The sequence below is a fragment of the Anser anser genome (assembly GCF_964211835.1).
Source record: "Anser anser genome assembly, chromosome: 1".
Taxonomy (NCBI): domain Eukaryota; kingdom Metazoa; phylum Chordata; class Aves; order Anseriformes; family Anatidae; genus Anser; species Anser anser.
Window position 1 is genome coordinate 157272847 of NC_139720.1, and position 19563 is coordinate 157292409.

General features: G+C 39.2%; 1 protein-coding gene across 5 annotated transcripts in view; it reads left to right on the forward strand.

Moving 5' to 3' along the window:
- The window catches only part of ABCC4 (ATP binding cassette subfamily C member 4 (PEL blood group)), a 151669-nt gene that overhangs the window by 15049 nt on the left and 117057 nt on the right, over positions 1-19563 (forward strand). For 3 of the 5 annotated variants that reach the window (XM_083820072.1, XM_083820074.1, XM_083820071.1), the window contains exons 4-9: positions 141-365; positions 4055-4144; positions 4586-4749; positions 8223-8348; positions 11092-11341; positions 14968-15072. In XM_083820072.1, the coding sequence (XP_083676198.1) occupies positions 141-365; positions 4055-4144; positions 4586-4749; positions 8223-8348; positions 11092-11341; positions 14968-15072 (960 nt within the window). Of the gene's footprint in view, positions 1-140; positions 366-4054; positions 4145-4585; positions 4750-6233; positions 7018-8222; positions 8349-11091; positions 11342-14967; positions 15073-19563 lie in introns of those variants that run through there. The other 2 variants (XM_083820073.1, XM_083820075.1) reach the window with 2 other exon arrangements.

Here is a 19563-nt window from a genome sequence, read left to right on the forward strand (position 1 = left end):
GTTTTAGAGCTTAAAAAAGACAAAATACTACGGGGTGTGACTTGCAGCAGTAACTTGACTCTTATTTGTCCAGGCACCAAGTTGGGTAGCATGTTATGATATGAAATTGTTTATACTTTTTTCCTTTCTTTCCCTTTTAGGAAACCCTCAAAATAGTTCAACCCATATTTTTGGGAAAAATTATTAATTATTTTGAAAACTACGATCCCTCAGATGAGGTAGCTTTGAATTTTGCATATTGCTACGCAGCTGCTCTGTCTGTGTGCACACTTATTCTCGCTATAATGCACCACTTATACTTCTATCATGTACAGCGGGCTGGCATGAAGCTGAGGGTGGCTATGTGTCATATGATTTATCGGAAGGTAAGCAAACATTTGGCATTTGACAGCGATTTCGTTTGAGGTAGAAGGCTAAAAATATGTTTGTTATATTCGTTCCTGCAATTCCATTGAAATTACTCATTTGTAGAAATGTAACACGTGTGAGCATACATTGATCTTGAACGAACCCATGTGCTTTCCTGCTCCTTCTTCATTAATACCGTGTCTGAATGACCACTTCAGTCCTCGTAGTGAAGGTGGTAAATTACACTAGCCCTAAAGCCGAGGAGGAACTGCTGATTGTTGACCTGCTAGTGCTGCAGGAGAGAGGCCCTGCCATTGCTGGAGCAGCAGGAGGTGGCCAGCCTACGGCAGAAGGACCGGTAGATGCTGGCTCCTGCCTGCTTCCTGCTGGCAGTCACTCAGCCCTCCGGTGTCTTCCCCGTGAAGGACTTTGTGCTTGGCTGTCACCATCTGCTTTAGCACTCTTAGTTGCCAGGGAACTGCTTCACTGTTTGATCTTCTCCCCCTTGCAGTCAGTGGTGTGATTCATTTATATTCTGCAGAGCTTATGAGCTGCCCTCTTCACAGGTTAGGGGGATTTCTCCCTCTCTGTGTGCTTGTTCAGTGAGGTTCAGGGAGACGCAGTACTGCTGCTGCCCCCTCCAGGCTGCAGGGGATGCTTCTTCACAGGCAGGTTCCTTTAGTGTCCCTCTTACCTGAGAGGGAAGAAAGAAGGAAAAACGGGGAAAGAATAATTCAGAAGTAAGATAGGGAAGAGCTTTTTTAGTACCTTTCACTGGTTTTGCTGTGGGAGCACTGTATTCCTGCAGTAAAGCCAGTAAAGTATGAGGAAGTTCTTGTGTTCAGTAAGCTGTGGTATTGTTGTTTCCTGCCTGCATGCCCTGATCAAGAAATAGCTGTCCTCCACTACAGAAGGGGCCGAGGCTGCTGAGTGGAACAGAAGTTATGGGTATTACCCTACGAGAAGGAGCTGATCAACATCCAGGATGAAATGCTGGCCTTGGTGTGCTCTGGGGAGCACGCAAGCCGTTTGTAAATGTCCTCTTCCCTCTGCTGGCAGCATCCAAGCCATTGAGGCTGTCTCCACTTCTAAGCAAGAAGTCCCTGCTGGGGATGCTGGAAGGGAACAACGTGTCCCGTCTTCCAGCTTTAGCGCTACTGGGATAGTGACCTGCCAGTGCTTGCCTCAGCAAAGAAGTTTAAGTAAAGGATCAGGAGTGTAAAGCTTATTTGGAATGTAAAAAATCCATGTTATTTTAGCCACTAAACATAGGTGCCATCCACCTAACACTTAGACTGCTGCTGCAGGTCATGTGAAGTTTTTGGGCAGAACAGTGAAGTGGGGAGGGTAAAAACGGCCCCACTGGAAGTGGTGATTGTTTTTCATGCACATATTTATTCTCCTCCCTCTTCTGATACCTTGGAAATTATCCTCTGGGAACTCAGCTCTAACATGGCACACTGCTTTCTTGTACATAAACATATCTCTAAGGTATTAATTTACTAAACTGATTATCGCAACACAGTTTGAAATTCATGAAATATGTACATAGAGGTGTTGTTTGTTGCAGTGTTGATATTAGCTTAGAAGCCTAGAAGCTTGGAAAAGAAGTGTTCATAATGTGCACCCTTATTTTGAGAGATGTGATTAAATGGAAAATTAATCTCCCCTCATCTCATAAACGTTTACTCCTGAGGGTGAAGACTGAGGTCGGGCAGAACATTGATAAACCTTACTAATCGGTTGTCTTCATTATCTGAGGTTTATAGATCCGTCATACGTTCTCTTTATCCTCCTATATCCTTTTGAAAAAAATCTGGATGCTAATTTGCCAGCACTTTTGTGGTGACCGTTAATTGCTGTTGTAAATAGGATATTGGATTTGCAAGGATGAGTAGGATGGATGAGAGAGCGTCCTTAACGCAGAACTTCAGATGCTGGTCATTCTTAACTTTTATACCCTTTTTTTGTTTCCTAGAAAGTTAAAATCTTATTTGCAAAAAGCCCTTATTCAAACTCCAAGATATTTTGTCATCAGTAAGAAACAGTGGTGATGCACATGGGAAGAGGTGAAAGTGGAACCTGTTGCGTGACTCAATTTTGTGTTTTGAAAGCAAAGACTGTGTATGGAAAGCTGATTACTTTTTTGAAGACTGAAATTGTACAAGTTCTTCTAGGTTCAGAATAAACACTAAAGCAGCTTAAGCTGCCAAGGTAGTTGAGACAGGAAGCAACCAGAAGGGTGTCAGGAGTTATTTGACTGCATAGTTATAGTATTCTTTTGTACGTTCACTTTTTCCCCTTTTCCTGTGCTTTTGAATTAACAATTTAGGGCAGGGAGAGATTAAAACACTGAGATGGGAGTGCAGAAGGGAAAGAATGGTTAAAAAATTGAAATTGGGCCTGCACAATTACATCTGAAAGAAAGAACAGAGTTTAAACTAAGACATAAAGAGTACAAACAACTCTCATTAGTTCATATAATTATAGCCTGTTGTCTTTGAGAAAGGTTTCTTGCTGGGAAACACATCCGTATGTAAACTTTACAAAATGAAGCAGATCTTTGTGCTGAAAACAGAAAATTGGCAAACATAAAATAAAATGTAAATTCAATTTACAGCTGTTTTTTAAAGAAGTGTTAGCTTTAATTAATCTTCAGTTGTACTCCTTATGTTCAGAGTGAATTTGGAAGTGCTACGATCAAAGCCGTAGTTAAAAACATGGGGAGTGGAAAGGGAAAGTAGAAGTGTGCCACGAAAAAAGGCTAAATGTTTTTGAGGAGTGAACTATTCCTCTTCCAGGAATGTGTGAAGCACATTTCGTTTGTTATTTCACTGTACTGCAAAGCTGTGTTTTCTCAGTAGCAGGTGTAGAAGGAAGCAGGCAGTGATCTGCATCTTTGAGCTATCTCAGTTTGGATCTCTGCAGTAACGCTCAGACTGCATATTCATAGATAAGATATTTTGGGGGATGTTGTTACAATCACATACTGTTTTCTACTGATTAACCTATTTATCAGCCTGTGAAACTATTTGATATTTATTTATTATTGTGGCCTTTCATAACATGTGCTTCATTTAATCCAGAAATTTTCATTTAATCCATTTATTTAATCTATAATTAATTCATTTAATCCAGAAATTTTAGGATTTTACAAGAGCTATTAACAAGGGAAATGCTGACACTTTGTGAAGGGACATTAACTGATTTACAAAGACAGAAGACAGCTTGCGGTGTTATTAAGCAGTGGTCAGGAATCTCTCTTCAAACAGAATTATTTGAGTGGCCAAACATTGTCCTGATTTTAATTTGGTCTTCGGGTAGAGTTTTCTGTTCAAATTTTGTGCTGTTGTTCATAACGTGGGTGGGAGAGCAATGTAAATGAAAAGTTACGAGTTCTTTTGTTTAGTTTTAATAACTTGCTGTGTCGGTATTTTCACACTTTATTCACTTCAGAAAAAGTGAAGGTAGTGTTTTTTATGGCATTTATTGCATTCCTTGTCTAGGTCTTTTAATATGTCCTTCTTCAGGACTTTGTTCAGAATGTTAACCAAACCAACACATTATCTAAGGTTTTTCGATGGTGCCCAGATACTCTTGGGCGAAATCTTTGCCCCAGAGTTGTATTTGTGTATTGAGTCTCATAAGTATCAGTGTGCTGTGCTGTATAAGCTGTGACAATTTGAGACTGTTTCGCATTTTTTAGGCACTTCGTCTCAGTAACGTAGCTATGGCAAAAACTACCACTGGCCAAATAGTAAATCTTCTTTCAAATGACGTGAACAAATTTGATCAGGTAAGAATTTTTACAGATCTTTCCAAGGGGCTGAAACCGAAGAAGTTGTGAGTGGGGTTTGAGCTTTTGTCTACAGCTGATGATAAAGTGTTTCTTACAAACATTTCTTGTTGTTTCTCAAATATCATAGGAAAGGAAATATTCACTTAAAACATTCCTTTTTGCCCGTTTAATACTTTCATGCTGTTTTCCTGAGCTCAAAGAAATTTGGTGCATGTAGATTCAAGAAGGTCGATGTGGTAATTTGCTTACTTTTTGAAGTTTAGGCATCTCCACGTAGACCAAATCTGTCAATCTGGTTCAAAATTTTCACCAGGTCTTCTGAGTGAATGCCTCAGCACCTGCTGCAGGCAAAGGTGCTTTCTCAGCTTCGTGTTACTAGGATTTAATGTTTTAGCTAAGACTGAAAGCTGATTTTTGTTTTCTCATGTATTTGCCTAGGTAACAATTTTCCTGCACTTCCTGTGGGCTGGACCAATTCAAGCTGTAGCGGTAACAGTACTTCTCTGGATGGAAATAGGCCCATCGTGTCTCGCAGGAATGGCAGTTCTGATTATTCTTCTTCCTATACAAACCTGCATCGGGAGGCTTTTTTCTTCCCTAAGGTAAGGTTGCGTGTGTTGGATTGTAGGTATTTTCTGGCTTGGGTTTGAAAATGTGCCTACTGGATTGGCTGAGGACTAGATGGAGTTATTTTACAGCTCAGAGATCAGCTTCCATTTGGTGTGGTTTTGCGCTTTGTCTTTTACTTCTGTCAGTGTTTCTCATAGTTACTAATGTGAAATTTCTGAAGCCCTGTGTAGGGACTTGAAGTGGACTTTCCTCCAGAGATGCTGAAAATACCTGGCACTTGTTACCCATCCAGTGTATTAAAGAGTTGGGCTATTTCTGTTGCTGCCTTGTAGCTTTTTAGCATCTGCCTTGTAGATTTAGAATTGCATAACTCCTTGAATTCTGCCTTCCTGCATTGATGCTTAAGGAGCAGTTACTACAAAGGCAATATGTCAGTCCTGCCTTAAGTTTGACTTACTGGGATGATACAGGAGTTGCAGTGGAGAGCTCTGAAAGTTTTGTGTTTAAAGATCTTGCTTTCTCTCCTCCGAGACAAAGATGCAGAGAGGAAAAAGGAGAAGGAACTGAGAGAAAGGAAGAACAGAATTGTGGCAATGTTTTCAGTGCCAGCTATGAGGTTTCTAGCTATAAGGTTCTAGATTGTGGATATATATAAAATGAGTCTGCAGTAGTTTTCCATTGTCAGGCAAATTTAATTTATTTTTCCGTAACTTCCCCTTAAAAAATGACTTTACTCAGGTTGGAATATTGAATTATCTTCAGTGTTGTGGCTTCTTAAATTCCCTTCTCTTGTATAATTAATCATGTTCTACTTGCATTCTGACTTTAGAAAAGCTTTTTGCATCTAAATGGAAATATTTTTATGTTCCTTTACCGGGTACTCATATGCTTTGTAGTTTTATGCATCTTTGTTGCTTTTCTGTTCAGGGTGAGTGGGTTTCTTTTGGCTCTTCAGATAAGTAAAACTTCTTAGTGAGTTACTGTAAGGTTTTTTTGTTCGTTTCTTTGTTTTCAGGTTGTATTTTAAGACAGGTTTTCCAGAAGTATTGAGACTGGCATTGCCATTGCATGGCTAGGTATGAAGTGAGAACTGAGAATTACAAAATTAGACCAACTCACAGATTTCCCTCTGTTTGTAATCACTGTCTTCAATTACTTTGCTCACATGCTATTTCTCAAATAATGAGTTATTCAGTGTTCTCCATCAAATTCTTATTTTTTATGATAAAACCTGTTTGTAGAACACTTTCAATATATTCTTACATATGCATTTTCACTGTATATGTGCTGTGCATGCATATGTATAAAACTACTTCACTTTTTTTGGTTTGTTTTGTTGGTTTTTTTTTTAGTTTTAATGTCAACAATTAAAATACTTAGCACCTAACGAGTGCCTTATCAGTGGTGTTCAAAGTGCTCTTCCAAAGTGGTAAGCATTATTATCCCCATTTTACAGATGGGAAACTGAGGCACAAAGAGATTAAGGGACTTGTCCAGGGTCAAACAACAAGTGGCAAAAATCTCTTCTATAAGGTATGTATTCTAAAAGTTAGCCAGTGGCAATGGAACATTCTTTGGGATTTTCCCCATTTATTTACAGCCACTTTATTGGATGCAGAGCAAGGGAAATAATTTGTTAACTGGATATGCATTTGCTTGCATATGTGTGCACAGATCTCTGTATCTTTTTGAAATACAAATGCCCACTGAGCAGGAGGAGTTAATGGAAAAAATGAAATGGATTCCAGCTTTGTAATGATTTGTATGTTCACATGACGATTGCTGGGAATCTGCGTGGATTTAAGAAATCACTCTATGAAGAAGTGATTTAAGGATTAAAGCTTTTGCTAAAATCCAGGCACACTCAGCATGGCAGCTAATTTGTGCTGTTATTCAGCAATGCACTTGTGACCTGGTATTATAAACACATGTCCACACCAGTTTATGATACAGATGCTTCTTCCATTAGCTGTAGGAGTTTGTAGAAATAGATCCAACATCCTGTAGAATGGTATACACGGTATGATACAGTATTCCTTTTACCTCCACAAGTACCAGATGTTGTACAAAATACACATGACATGCTATATTATTTGAGAAATAGTTCAAGTATTGGATTGAAGACCCTTTTTTATATATTCAGAAGAACTCAACTCTTAGCGTGCTTTGCCATGCAATTGTAATGTTCTCATTTAAAGCTCTTTCTTTTTTTTTTAAGGAAAAATACGTGGAACAGTCATGTCAAACATGATCAGAAGAGGAGAAAAAGAACTTAGAAAAGATACTCTAGTTCCATGCCAGTAAGGTTGGGTTAGGGTAACTGATCTTCCTCAGTCATAGCAAGAAGCTGTGATTATATTAGGACTAATTTCCATTATTTCTTATCAGTTTTCTTATACGAATATTTCTTAATATTTTGATTTAGCCATCCCAGCATTTGTAGATCAGTGGTGCTGAGAAGTTAGAATTTCAGGTGACTGCTTATCATTTTAAACTTTCTTCTGACGTGCTTTGATTGTGGCTATCTTTTCCAGAGCAACGGAGAAACCTTATGGGGGACAAATTAAACTGACAAAACCAAGCAAGCCATTTGAAAGAGCTTTTTAATTTTTTCTTTTTTAATATGATCTCCAAGTTTCATTAGATACAAATAATTTAGCAGAAAAAAAAGTTTTATTTTAAAAAAAAAGCTTATGATAGCTCATTATGTGCTAAGTATGTTTATCTACGTGAATGAATTCAGAATTGTAATATGGTTTATTAGCATGGTTTATGCATTTATTACATGGCTTCTAACTTTCAATGCTTTTTCCTAATTAATACTGTGACTTTGTTATTTAATTATATATATATTCTAGTTTGTTTATCAGTGCAAACATAATGTGAGATTAGAATAGATATATTGAATTCAGCATTAATTGCAATTAACACTTAAATAGTATTTCTTTACTTAACAAATCTAGATAGTTGTTTTTTCTCCTAAGTTATAGCTCGTGCTCTCTTACTAAGTAGTCTTTACTTCAAGCAGAATTAACCTTAAAAAGACACAAGCCAAGGCCAATTTCTTTAACTAAATCAAGATAGCCTTTTGAGAATAAGTTTGAAATTTGAAAATGACAATATTTAAAAAAAATACTTTTTCAATTTTTCATTTAGTTCTAAATTTAGTATTTGGCAGTTTTATTATTGTGTTTTTTAATACAAAAATACGTTGTTTAAGGAATACCATGTGTTGCTGCAAACGGACATAGTATTCTGAACAATGAATCAACTGACAGTTCCCTGAGGATAGAGAATGCCAGGAATACTGATAGACGTATTAAATCTGTCTGCTGCGTGTCATCTGTGAGATACTGTTTTAGGAAGGTTCTTTAATGGAATTGTGGTTTTGTGAACCCTCTAGAAGTAAGAGCAAAAATTTAATTAAATATGAATGCATTATGTGATTATAAATAGTGTCTCTTCTTTTGAGAATCTGAGAATTTTTGTTTTCTGCTATTTACAGAAGCAAGACAGCTGCATTTACAGATGTCAGGATTAGAACCATGAATGAAGTCATAAGTGGCATGAAGATAATAAAGATGTATGCTTGGGAAAAATCGTTTGCGGAACTTGTGAGTGGTTTGAGAAGGTAATCCCGGGAAAATACAGCTTGGTGTATGATCTATATCTGTTTACATTTTTTACATGCCAATAAATGCATTATTCTGTGCTGTGGAGAGAAGTTTACTTGAACTTTTTTGGTCTTTTAAACTTTCTATAGTAAGAGTGAAGGAATGAAAATATATCCTAAGGGGACAGAAGAAGAAAAAATCTTTTGATATTTATAAAATGTGTTTTTTAATGTTTCCTTCTACATTTGTGTTTAAGAACAGCAACTGATAAATAAAATAGTTGTAGCTGAAGATCCTCACAGTCCCCGAAACAAATGGAAAGGAACCAATAAGTATTTCTCTCTTCTGAGAAATACGTGTAATCTGACTTTATGTCCTACGTGAATAGCATCCTCAGATACTACTCCACTTTCTGCATTTTGAAGTATTACTCAAACCATCTGAAAAGTGTGGAGAGCAGAATGAAAGCAGCTCAGAAGTTCTCTAGTTGTTCAGCTGGCAAGGCCAACTGACTCTGGAGTCATTTCATTTTAGAGGTCTGTCAGAATCTGGATAAAAGCTACTTGTAAACTTGTTTTACTTGACAGGAGTTCAGGTATTTCCTATCACTTAGTTTTCATGTTAAGTCTTTCTCCAACATGAGTTGTTATCCTGCCATAGATTCTTTGATTTCATTTATTTATTATTAACTTATTTGGAGTTCCGTTTTTTTTAATTGATTTTTTTTTCCTTTACATACAAATGTGTGCAGGTTTGCAGACTTGCTAACGTTCCCTGAGACATTTCTTCCCACACACAGAATGCTCTTTCTTCTTCTTCAGTATATATAGGATCCTCTGCTGAGTGAATACTCTTGATTGCTTGAAGGCTTCCCTGTCTTGCATGGAGCCAGAGAGTGTATTTGTTTATTGAAAGCTACTTCACTGGGAGTATTCACATTATGAAAGTCAATGTCTCATTAGGATTAGAGGTTTCCTATTTAATGACGGAGAGAAATGAGCTCTACCAAAGCACGTCTCGAGCCCTCTTTTGTTTCTTTCAGCACACTGTGGAAAACTGTTAGCAGTCTTAAATTCATCCATGTGATTATTGCCCAGTATTTCACAGTGGCCCTTGGTAGTTGTTAAGATGAAGTCTGAACTCCTCAGTTGTTGTTTTTACCTGTGGCTGTCCATATTAGTTTCCTCTGATACAACTCAGTGCCGTAAGACAGTGTAGTGTATCACATACGGCCTACGGGTGGGCTGTAATTATCTGATACTTACAGAGAATAGCACAAAGGACTCGGTGATTATCCACAGATGGCGAGAGGATTATTCAGGACTATTAGAGAGTGGGAAAAGAGTTTCGTCCAGGATTGTAGAAGTAATTGAATTAGACCCAATTCAAATAGTTTACGTACAAATGTTCTTTCACCGTACTCTGGAAGAGATCAGAGATTGTGAGCCCTTAAGCTGAAAAAATGTCTTTGAAATCCTTTGAAAGTCTGTCAATTCAGCCAATTTGGCAAGTATAGTGTGAAAGTTGCTTAACTAGTTTTCTAGTAGTACATCATGCATCCTTCTCTCCGTAAGGGAGAACCGACAGTACTTCAAGTGGTATAATCATAATTTGACTTTCTAATCTTTGTATATAATTCCAAGTGGAAGGTAATCAAAGTGATTAAGATTTTCCCTAAGAATTGCCAGAATATTTGTGAAGAGAAAATATGATATTTTTTTTTTTTTTTTAGTAAAATTCTGTGTCACTTCAGGTAAAATTAGACTATGTGGGGAAGGAGCAAATTGTTACGGCTCTCTTGATAAAGAAAACCTATTATTTTAATAAGAAGTTAAACCTGAAGGCAGCCACATTGTAGATAGTGCAGTAACATTTTGAGGACTGGACCTGAGTCATATAGAAGGGGAAACTGGAGTATAACTAAAGTGGAAATAGAAAACATATGCATCAGCAGCTTTATCAGTTGCTGCAGGGGGCCTTCAGTGTCTGTGCCGTACATCAGGTACTAGTTAGCTGAGGAAATGGTAGGTAGAACAGCTGGCCTCACAGACCTGTATTTTCTGAATTATGAACCACAACTCCCAGAGCAGTGGAAGCCAGGTGCAGGGTCCAAATCAGGAAGGATTTAGGCTGAGATCAAAGGAAATACTGCAAATCCTGTGATCCAGCTTGAGGAACAGCAACTGAGTAGTGGTAAATGCTTGGGCCACGGGTGAACTCCTAATGTTTTGGAAGTTGACCTGTTTTACAGGTTGCAGAGTATGTATTCATGTTAGCAAGAGCTTGTGACTGAACTCTATTGGATTTTTATATTGGAAGGATAAGGAACTGCTGGATACTTGGCTGTTATACAGAAGTTTTTTTTCCTCTTTGCTCTTGTACACCATCTAGAAAGAGTCAAAAGGTTAGAATTGGAATTAAAATGCTAGTTTGACAAAAACAGGAAAAGAGTATTTTGATTTTCTGTCCCTGAAGAATACTTTTTTTTTTTCCCTAGGAGCTATCAAGATATTAAATGTCTTAAATTTTTGTTTTCGTCAATTCCTGAGCCTTTTAAATTATCATTTATTATTTGCCATATGCTATGCTTTCTTTACAGTTACTTTTGAGTACAGTTCTTCGCATGCAAGTTGGGGTGGTGCAAGGGGAAGAAAAGACATAAAAGTGTAATCTTGAGAGTGGGGTCTCCCTCATCCTACTGTTGAGGGCATCTGTGATGAGAGGGATTGATGCGAATGTTTATATTTTGCATTTTTTTAGGAAGGAGATTGCCATGGTTATGAAAAGCTCCTACCTTCGAGGACTGAACTTAGCCTCTTTCTTTGTGGCAAGCAAAATAACGGTGTTCATGACTTTCATGGCATATGTACTACTTGGCAACGTTATCTCTGCGAGCCGGGTGTTCGTGGCAGTGTCCCTGTACGGTGCAGTAAGACTGACAGTAACTCTGTTCTTCCCTGCGGCTGTTGAGAGAGTATCCGAGGCGGTGGTTAGCATACGACGAATCAAGGTATGGTTATTGGTTTGAATGGGTTGTGGATTTGTTCTCTTATTCTAACATTGTTTTATCCAGAAAATGCAGCTTTATTTTAGTTTCGCAGAGTTTCGGATTTTTACTGAAATAACCTCTTTTGCAACTGAATGTGTTCCTGTGTAAACGTGCAAAAACCCATGAAATGTGCTCTAGAGTGAGGTGAAATGTAGGAGAAAAGTAAGTGCAATGAGGCATTGTAGATGTTTTTGAAGTAAGAGGATCATGTGTGCAAATATGTTGGAATTGGGAGTTGTAAGTCGGGAAATATGGATGGCAAAAACAGCAGCTGGGAGATGCAGGATTCATATTCCATGTGCACTGCACTACCCTGTCGGCTGTGGAGGGGAGGAGTGAGCCCTAGCTGGTGTCCTGTAGCTGCTTTCAATACTGGAGGGAAGGCTCAGTAAGGATGAACATGCTGCTGTTTTTGGCAGAAGGACTTCATGGTTTTGTTTGTTTGTTTGTTTTTCTGTGTTTAGTGTGGTGTTTTGAATAAAACAGTAATGTTTGCTGTATGTACTCACACTTTGGCATAAACTACAAGAGTGAAACATTTAAACGCAAAACGTGTTTTAAATTTAAGACTTAAGAAGTCCCAAGTCATCAAGCTATTGAAATACAGAATTACTATTTTAGAACTTAATTTTTTGGGGAAAAAAAAGTTAGTCTTGTCTAGAATGGACTAAGCAGAAATGGTGTACCTGTGGTTTTGCAGAGTGTCACTATGCCATTTATCGATGAAAGTATCTAAAAACGTCCTGTTTCTTTTCCATGTGTCTGAGTATAATAAATCTTTTTTTGTTGTTGTTGATAAATTTCTGATTGTACTAAGCCTACACATAACACATATATTAAACAGGTAACCGTTGCTCTTCAGAGAAGCGTTTTGTAAAAGTTGATGCAAATGGAAATAGAAAAGCCTAATGTGTGAAAATCACCACCACGGTGAAATGTAGGCAGTAACATTTATTATTACTGCTTCAACTAAATTGCGGGAGGGGAGAGAAGCGCTTGGGATGCTGGATGGTGCACGCTGTCTTTTCAATACTTTCATGTAGCCTGTGTTCAGCTCCAGGGCAGTGCTCTTTCAAAAGATCATTCAAGCTGTGCAGGTTGAGAAACGTGGATGGAAGGCTGAAAAAGAAGCCTTAGGAACAGGAGAATGGCTCTTCAGCAGAGGCAGTGGCAGTCTGTTCCCTTTTTCTGCTGTCTCAGTTTCCAGTATATCCTACGGGTCACAAGATTTTGCTCCTAGCAGCTGGCTCCAACTCCCCTGCACTTATGATTATGAATTAGAGAGAGAAGGAGAGAGTAGAAAATGTAGGGAAAAAGTATAAAGCTGATGGCTAGGTGTGTTTGCACAAAACTGAAAATAATGTATTTTTTAAGAAGGTGAATTTTTGAACCCTTGAACAAGAGCAAGTGGGGTTTCAGTGCTGATCTTAAAATATGCTCAGATGGAGACATGGAAGCAGGAGATACCGTGCTTTGTGTGTGAATGTGAGCACAATTAGAGGGGAATCAGTAGCCTTTCCTCCATGTTGATACATGCACATATAGGAACTGAAGTGTGTTACGGTATTTAATTTTTTTTTTTCCTCTGAGCTGTCTTCTACCTTCACCTTAGCTACACAGCAACGTCTGCATCTATTCTTGAAGCTCACCCACTATTTTAGGATGAAGCAATTGCCTCAAGGTCCCCTTGTGAAACAAAGTGAGAGAAGTTGTTTTTCAGAGGGTTATTTTGGTAGAGACTGTGTAAAGAGGAGAAATTTCATCTGGGTAAAAAAGATAGTTGTTTTTTTCTCAAGGACACAATCCTATCTCAAGCTACTGTTTGCTTCTCAGCATCCTGTGGATGCTAGCAATTTTATTTTTCTCTGCATGGTAGACAATTCAATACTAAAAAAATGGAAGAATGTTTTAAGAAAACTTGAACAGTGTTTAAAGCTTAAGTTATTTTACTGCTTTTGAAAATTTTATTTCTAGTGTTGATTTCTGTTCCCACCCCCTGCTGTGTTAAATTCCTGATGTTAGCCATATAATTTTTTTCTTGATTTGTACTATTTTTATTTGAAGCCTTCCATATGTGTTACTGTAGCATTTTTGAATTAAACGGCTAGCTAGAATTTATACCTGATATGAATACTACTGCTAGAAGAGAAATTCCTGGTAAAAGCTGAAACAAGAGAACGATTCCTTGCTAATAACTCCCTGATGTTTCATCCATCATCTAAATCCAAATCACACTTCAAAGGCCATGTGCCTCATTGCTGATACAGGCTATGTCTGGAATTTCTTTCCCTGACTACCACCTTCTTCTCCCGAGTCCTCTCTTTCACACATCAGTTTGCACCTGCCTGTCTAAAAGAGGGCTCAGCAATGCTCACCTGGCCACAGAGTTCAGACTTGCTTTGCCATTTGGTGGAGATGTGGATGTGCATTGAGTTTGGAGACTGCATGAAAATGCTTGACTGCTGGCAGGTCTCTTAAGTGATACCAGGTGAATTTTGAGCAAGGTCCCTTGTGCCTGCTAACACGTTACAGTGCTGTTCGTGTCCCCTTTGTCAGCTTTGTTCTGTTTCCTCATAGTTACTGACTTCCAAAAGTCTTCAGCATTACTCTCATGTCTGCAGGCTGTTCAGTGCTTGTTAACTACTCTCGGCTTTTCTCAAAATATTGTCTGATAGAGGCCTGTTTTAGGTCTTCATGGTCTGTGATTCAAATCGTGTTAGAATTGTTCTGCTTTTTATCTTAAACTTGTGGTAACTGTTATCCATGAAAATTTTCTCTAGAACTTGCCTCTTTCCCTTCTAAATGTGTTTGAGCTATTTGTAATCTAGCATCATCAGGCAAAGTGTGCTAGAAGGGTGGCTGTAGGATAGAGTACGCATTTGGGCAACCTGGACTAGTGGAGGGTGCCCCCCCATGGCAGGGGGTTGGAGCTGGGTGGTCTTTAAGGTCCCTTCCAACCCAAACCATTCTGTGATAATGCAAGTTGAAGGAAACGAACCCTGACTGGAATATATTTTACAAGTACAGTAGGAAAAATGCAACAGAACAGTAAGGGTTTTTTTTCTGTTAACACCCTGGATTTTAAAAGGAGGAGGGTTTCAGTGACTTCTTGTCACTGGAAGAATGCTTAATAGAGACAGTGGTGTCCCTATTATGGTGCCCTCAGTATTCTTTTAAGGGAAACAAAAATGAAATAAGCCTTCATCATCAAAACAGGGGAATGACAAGATTGCACTAGGGTTTCATCTCTTCTTTGTGGGAAGGGGAAATCAAACAGTTTTAAGGTTTATAAGGATTTATTTTTAAGTTCTTTGTGCTTCAGGATTTTTTTGTTACTGAGCAGTTTGCTGGTAGAATTCCACAGTACTGTTATGCTATGAAGTCTGCACTTCTGGGTGAACCCTGGGATAGTTAGCTGGTTAGATGTGCATTGTTTGAATGGGTTTTGCATTGCTTTGAAATTCCTTGATCTATGTGTTTATTTTTTCATCAGTAGCATTTTGTATGCTGCTTACAAAAACATGTGCTTGGCTTCCTTTCTCATTCCCAGTTTCACATCAGAACCCTGACCTTTTCTTTTATTGCAGAACTTCCTGATACTTGATGAAGTCTCACACTTCAAGCCACAGCTGCATGGTAGTAATGAGAATGTCATTCTTCATGTTCAGGATTTGACTTGCTATTGGGATAAGGTAAACTTCTGCTAAATGTTAAGAGCATACTGGTGCTGCAGGCATTTTGAGCCTACAAAGCAGTATGTCTATGTATGGTGTGCCCTTGCTTTGTATTCCGTCTTCTGTGCGGGAGAAACCTTTTAGTATGTTAAACTAACTCTGTTGAATAGATTTAAAACAGTATCAAATGCATCTTAAAAGTAGCTATTCTTGAATTTTATACTAAATGAAAATCTGTACATTTCTATGGGAAAATATCTCATGGAACAGCATTGTACTGCAGCTTAGATGTTTAAATTGGAATTAAGGACAGACAGCACAGTACAGCAGGCCTTAGTGTATGGTGTGTAGTTTTTTTTCTGTGAACTGAATGCTGACTGGTTCATTAGTCTAGAACCAGTACAATATTATACTTCATGTAACAGATTGGAAAGCTTTAGGGACGAATCTACAACTATTTGTTACTCTGTGTATTTTAATTGAGATTGTTCAGCTTCAAATTGTTCTTTCTTAAAATATGCCAAAACCACCAAAATGACTAGAAAAGGGACAATACGGAGGTGATAAATCTGTTATGAATCCTTTTCTCTAAGAGAGGCAAGTGTTGATTCTGTTTTTTAAAAATGCAATTGTTATGGGAAGCAGCAATTTGTGATGAATTGTTGGAGCTATTATGAGCTGCCAGTATCCTTGCACAAGGGAAGCTTCAGTCTCCGTAAGAAACTCCGGAAGCTCTAAAAATGAATTTTGCATATAAATGTAATGCAAATAAGACATCTCACGTATCTCCCCTTACACACCCTCTTCGCCTCACATGTGCTGTGTCCCAAGGAAGATAAAACGTGCAAATATATGTGAGGATCTGCCTTATAATACTACTCAGCTACAAAACTAAATTGCTACGTTATTATGCTTTACTTTCTCAGAGTTTCTCTGTGACATGAATTCTTTCTGAGATGTTGAACAAACTTTTTAATTAAGTGGCGTGGAATACTTAATAGTGAATGCATTCTGATGAAGGGTGGAATGTATTTCTCAGACTTTGTTTTCTCCCCAAACCTGTATTATACCACCGTTAACAATCTATAGGAAATGGTTGCATAATATGTCCGTAAAACACCTTTGGGTTTTTCATGAGTTACTTATACTAGGTGAAGTTGAGTAGCATGACTGGAATTAACTAGATTCCTTTTGGTTTAAAAAAAAGAAAAGAAAACTTAATGTAATTTTCATTTTGATATTTAATTGAAATGTGCAAAGGAGAAGAATAGTTCTCCCAGAACTATAAGAGCAGTTCAGAGCATTTCTCTTGCATACTTCTACAATAATGCAAAATAATTTTATGGAGTTGCTAACTGAAAAGGTGGCGAGTTCTGTGAGAGGGAAGTTATAAAAGGAATAATAAAAATATGCTATACTTTGTCAAATAACCAGCTTAGCCTGCTGCTACCGTAACTGGGTTTCTCATGACTCTTTGGATTTCTGTATAGCAACCATACAGCTCGATGATATTTTTATTTTAGTTTTAAAGATTATGAGCCCAAATAGATACTTAAAAAAAAACCAAAGCAAACCAAAAAATTCCACAACAACCCACAAATCCAAAATCACTGGAAGTAAAAAAGGGATTATTAGATAGACTTTTAGGAAAACAACTTAACATGGTGTATTACAGTTTATCAAAAGATAAATAAAACCAATTAATTCACGGTCACACTCTTGTTTTACTCAGGCAAGTCTTATCTGAGTTCCACAGGCTAGTCTGATAGCAGCATGGAACTGGGGATTCTTCGATACGGGGTTTTTCCTAACGTGCCTTTAGTTTACAGAACAGTCTGTCTGCTCAGCTGAAAAACTTGAAAATTCAGGAATTTGAACGGAGGCCAAATGTATCCCTTGTAATTTTAGTCACTTAAATGAGGAGCTTAAGCAGTGTAGTACTTCTGTGTAATATATCATCTCTGAAGCCCTTAAATGGGATGAATTACTTCTTTCATTTGGCTGTAGGGTGTGAAGTCTGCCCAAGCTCACCTAAGGAATTGCTGCCACTGAAGGGATCAGTCTTATATCTTTTGGTCACAGAATCTTCTAGGTTGGAAGAGACCTCCAAGATCACCCAGTCCAACCTCTGACCTAACACTAACAAGTCCTCCACTAAACCATATCACTAAGCTCAACATCTAAACATCTCTTAAAGACCTCCAGGGATGGTGACTCAGCCACTTCCCTGGGCAGCCCATTCCAATGCCTAACAACCCTTTCAGTAAAGTTCTTCCTAATATCCAACCTAAACCTCCCCTGGCACAACTTTAGCCCATTCCCCCTTATCCTGTCACCAGGCACGTGGGAGAACAGACCAACCCCCACCTTGCTACAGCCTCCTTTAAGGTACCTACAGAGAGCGATGAGGTCTCCCCTGAGCCTTCTCTTCTCCAGGCTGAACAACCCCAGCTCCCTCAGCCGCTCCTCGTAAGACTTGTTCTCCAGACCCCTCACCAGCCTCGTCGCCCTTCTCTGGACTCTCTCGAGCACCTCCATGTCCTTCTTGTAGCGAGGGGCCAAAACTGAACACAGTACTCGAGGTGCGGCCTCACCGCTCTGCCCCTGTTCCCTGCCTTGTGTTGGTGTTAATGTGTAATGTGTGACCCCATGGTGAGCCTGTTCACAGGGATAAAGCAATGAATCCCTTTTTGTGTGAAGCGTTTTCTGACAGCCAAGTCCCGTGAACAACACATCTGCAAGGTTAGGCCAGAAGAAGCAGCAGCAGAAGGGGGGTGACAGACATGGATAGCTGACAGGGCGCAGGGGAGCTGGGACATTTGGTGGCAATTAGCTGTCAGGTGAACTTAGCTGTAACATCAGTCTGTGCTCTTATTTAAGTGTCTCAGTGCCTAAACATAGAACAAACTGCCTTTAATATGAGGAATGCTATTTTGTAGAAATACCATGCCCTTGAGGTATATGTGGCCATGCTTTTTGCTTGCATTACTGCTTTTCTTTGGGGTCTGTGACATCTTACAGTACTGCTTTAATATATAATAATTGGGTATTAATTTAAAAACTTTGATTTTTTTCTAACATTACTCATAGGCTCTTACAATATTTTGTTTTGAAAACCTTGGCATGGGTGGAAGCCCCCTTGCTCTCTTGTGAATACAGAAACACAACATCAAGAGGTCTCAAGAGGGGCTGTGGAGGGCTGTGTGGAAAATCTTATTTAGTTTTCTAAGTACTGTTTTTCGAAGTAATATCTATTTTTCAGATCAATTTATTAAAAGATAGTTTTTCATCCTACAAACCTTGCATTAACAAAACGCATTGGCTGCCACAAGCTAGCGGAGTTCTCCCGACCTTAGCTCCAGTTCACTCAGTGCACTCAAGGCCAGGAAAGCATATTCATGGTAAAATGCTGATGGGTGGGGTGGAGAAAAAAGAAAAGATCCCTGTTGCTGCCACCTCGTGGGGATGGATAACAGCAGCAACAACAGTAGTATGCGGGGCGGCACGGCGCACACAAGTTTGGGTTCTTGCATTGTGACTCTGATTTCGTACAGAGAGGTGGCAGCTGTGATGGATGTGTGCCATTGGGCTCTGAGGACCTTCCTGCTTCACTGAGCATTTCTCCTGGCCTGAGGAGGAGGAGGCTCGTGTGTGTTAGCCCAGCTGTCACAGGTGTGGATGGATACTGCACCCATGTCTCTCCCAGATCATTTGAAACAGCTAGTTGCAAGCTTCCCCTTTGGGCAGTCCCAGAGCTGGGTCACAGGGCAGCTTCCTTGCAGGGACAGGTGCCAGCCTTTTCAGCCTCCTGCACTTCAGAAGGTGCCTGGAGATTTTAAGCAGCCTACCAGTAGTACGGAGGGGCACTAGATTTTCTCTATTGTGCTCTTCTGCTGAATTTTAGGGCTGGGCTTTAGTGTGGTTGTTTAACAGAAATACTAGCAATATCCAGCTCTTTTTTTTTTTTTTTTAAATGCTAGTATTTTACTGTTTGCATTTTAGTGTCAGGCACGCTTAGGGCAGCCTCAGATGCATGTAAGGGCAGATCCTGTTACAAGGGATTTTTGCTTTAATGACAGGGAGCTGCACCAGACCCTTAGCTATGTGGTTTAGAATAGCTGTTAAAGACATGAGGATCCTTTCTTTTCATAAGAAGTAGAGGGGATGAGGAGGGGGTGCCACTGTCTGTGTCAATGACCAGCTGCATGGAGCTCCACCTGGGGGTGGATGAAGAGCTGACAGAGTTTATGGGTCAGGATTAAAGAGAAGGCAGGGACAGGTGACATTATAGGGGGGGTCTGCTACAGGAAGACTGAACAAGTGAGATCCTGTACAGGCTGATAGGAGCAGCCTCATGTTCTCATAAGCTCTGATCCTCATAGAGGAGGACTTCAACCACCCCGATATCTGTTGGAGGGACAACCCAGCAGGGCATAAGCAATGCAGAAGGTTCCTGGAGTGTGTCAATGTTAACTTCTTTCTCCAAGTGATTGAGGAGCAAATGAGGGC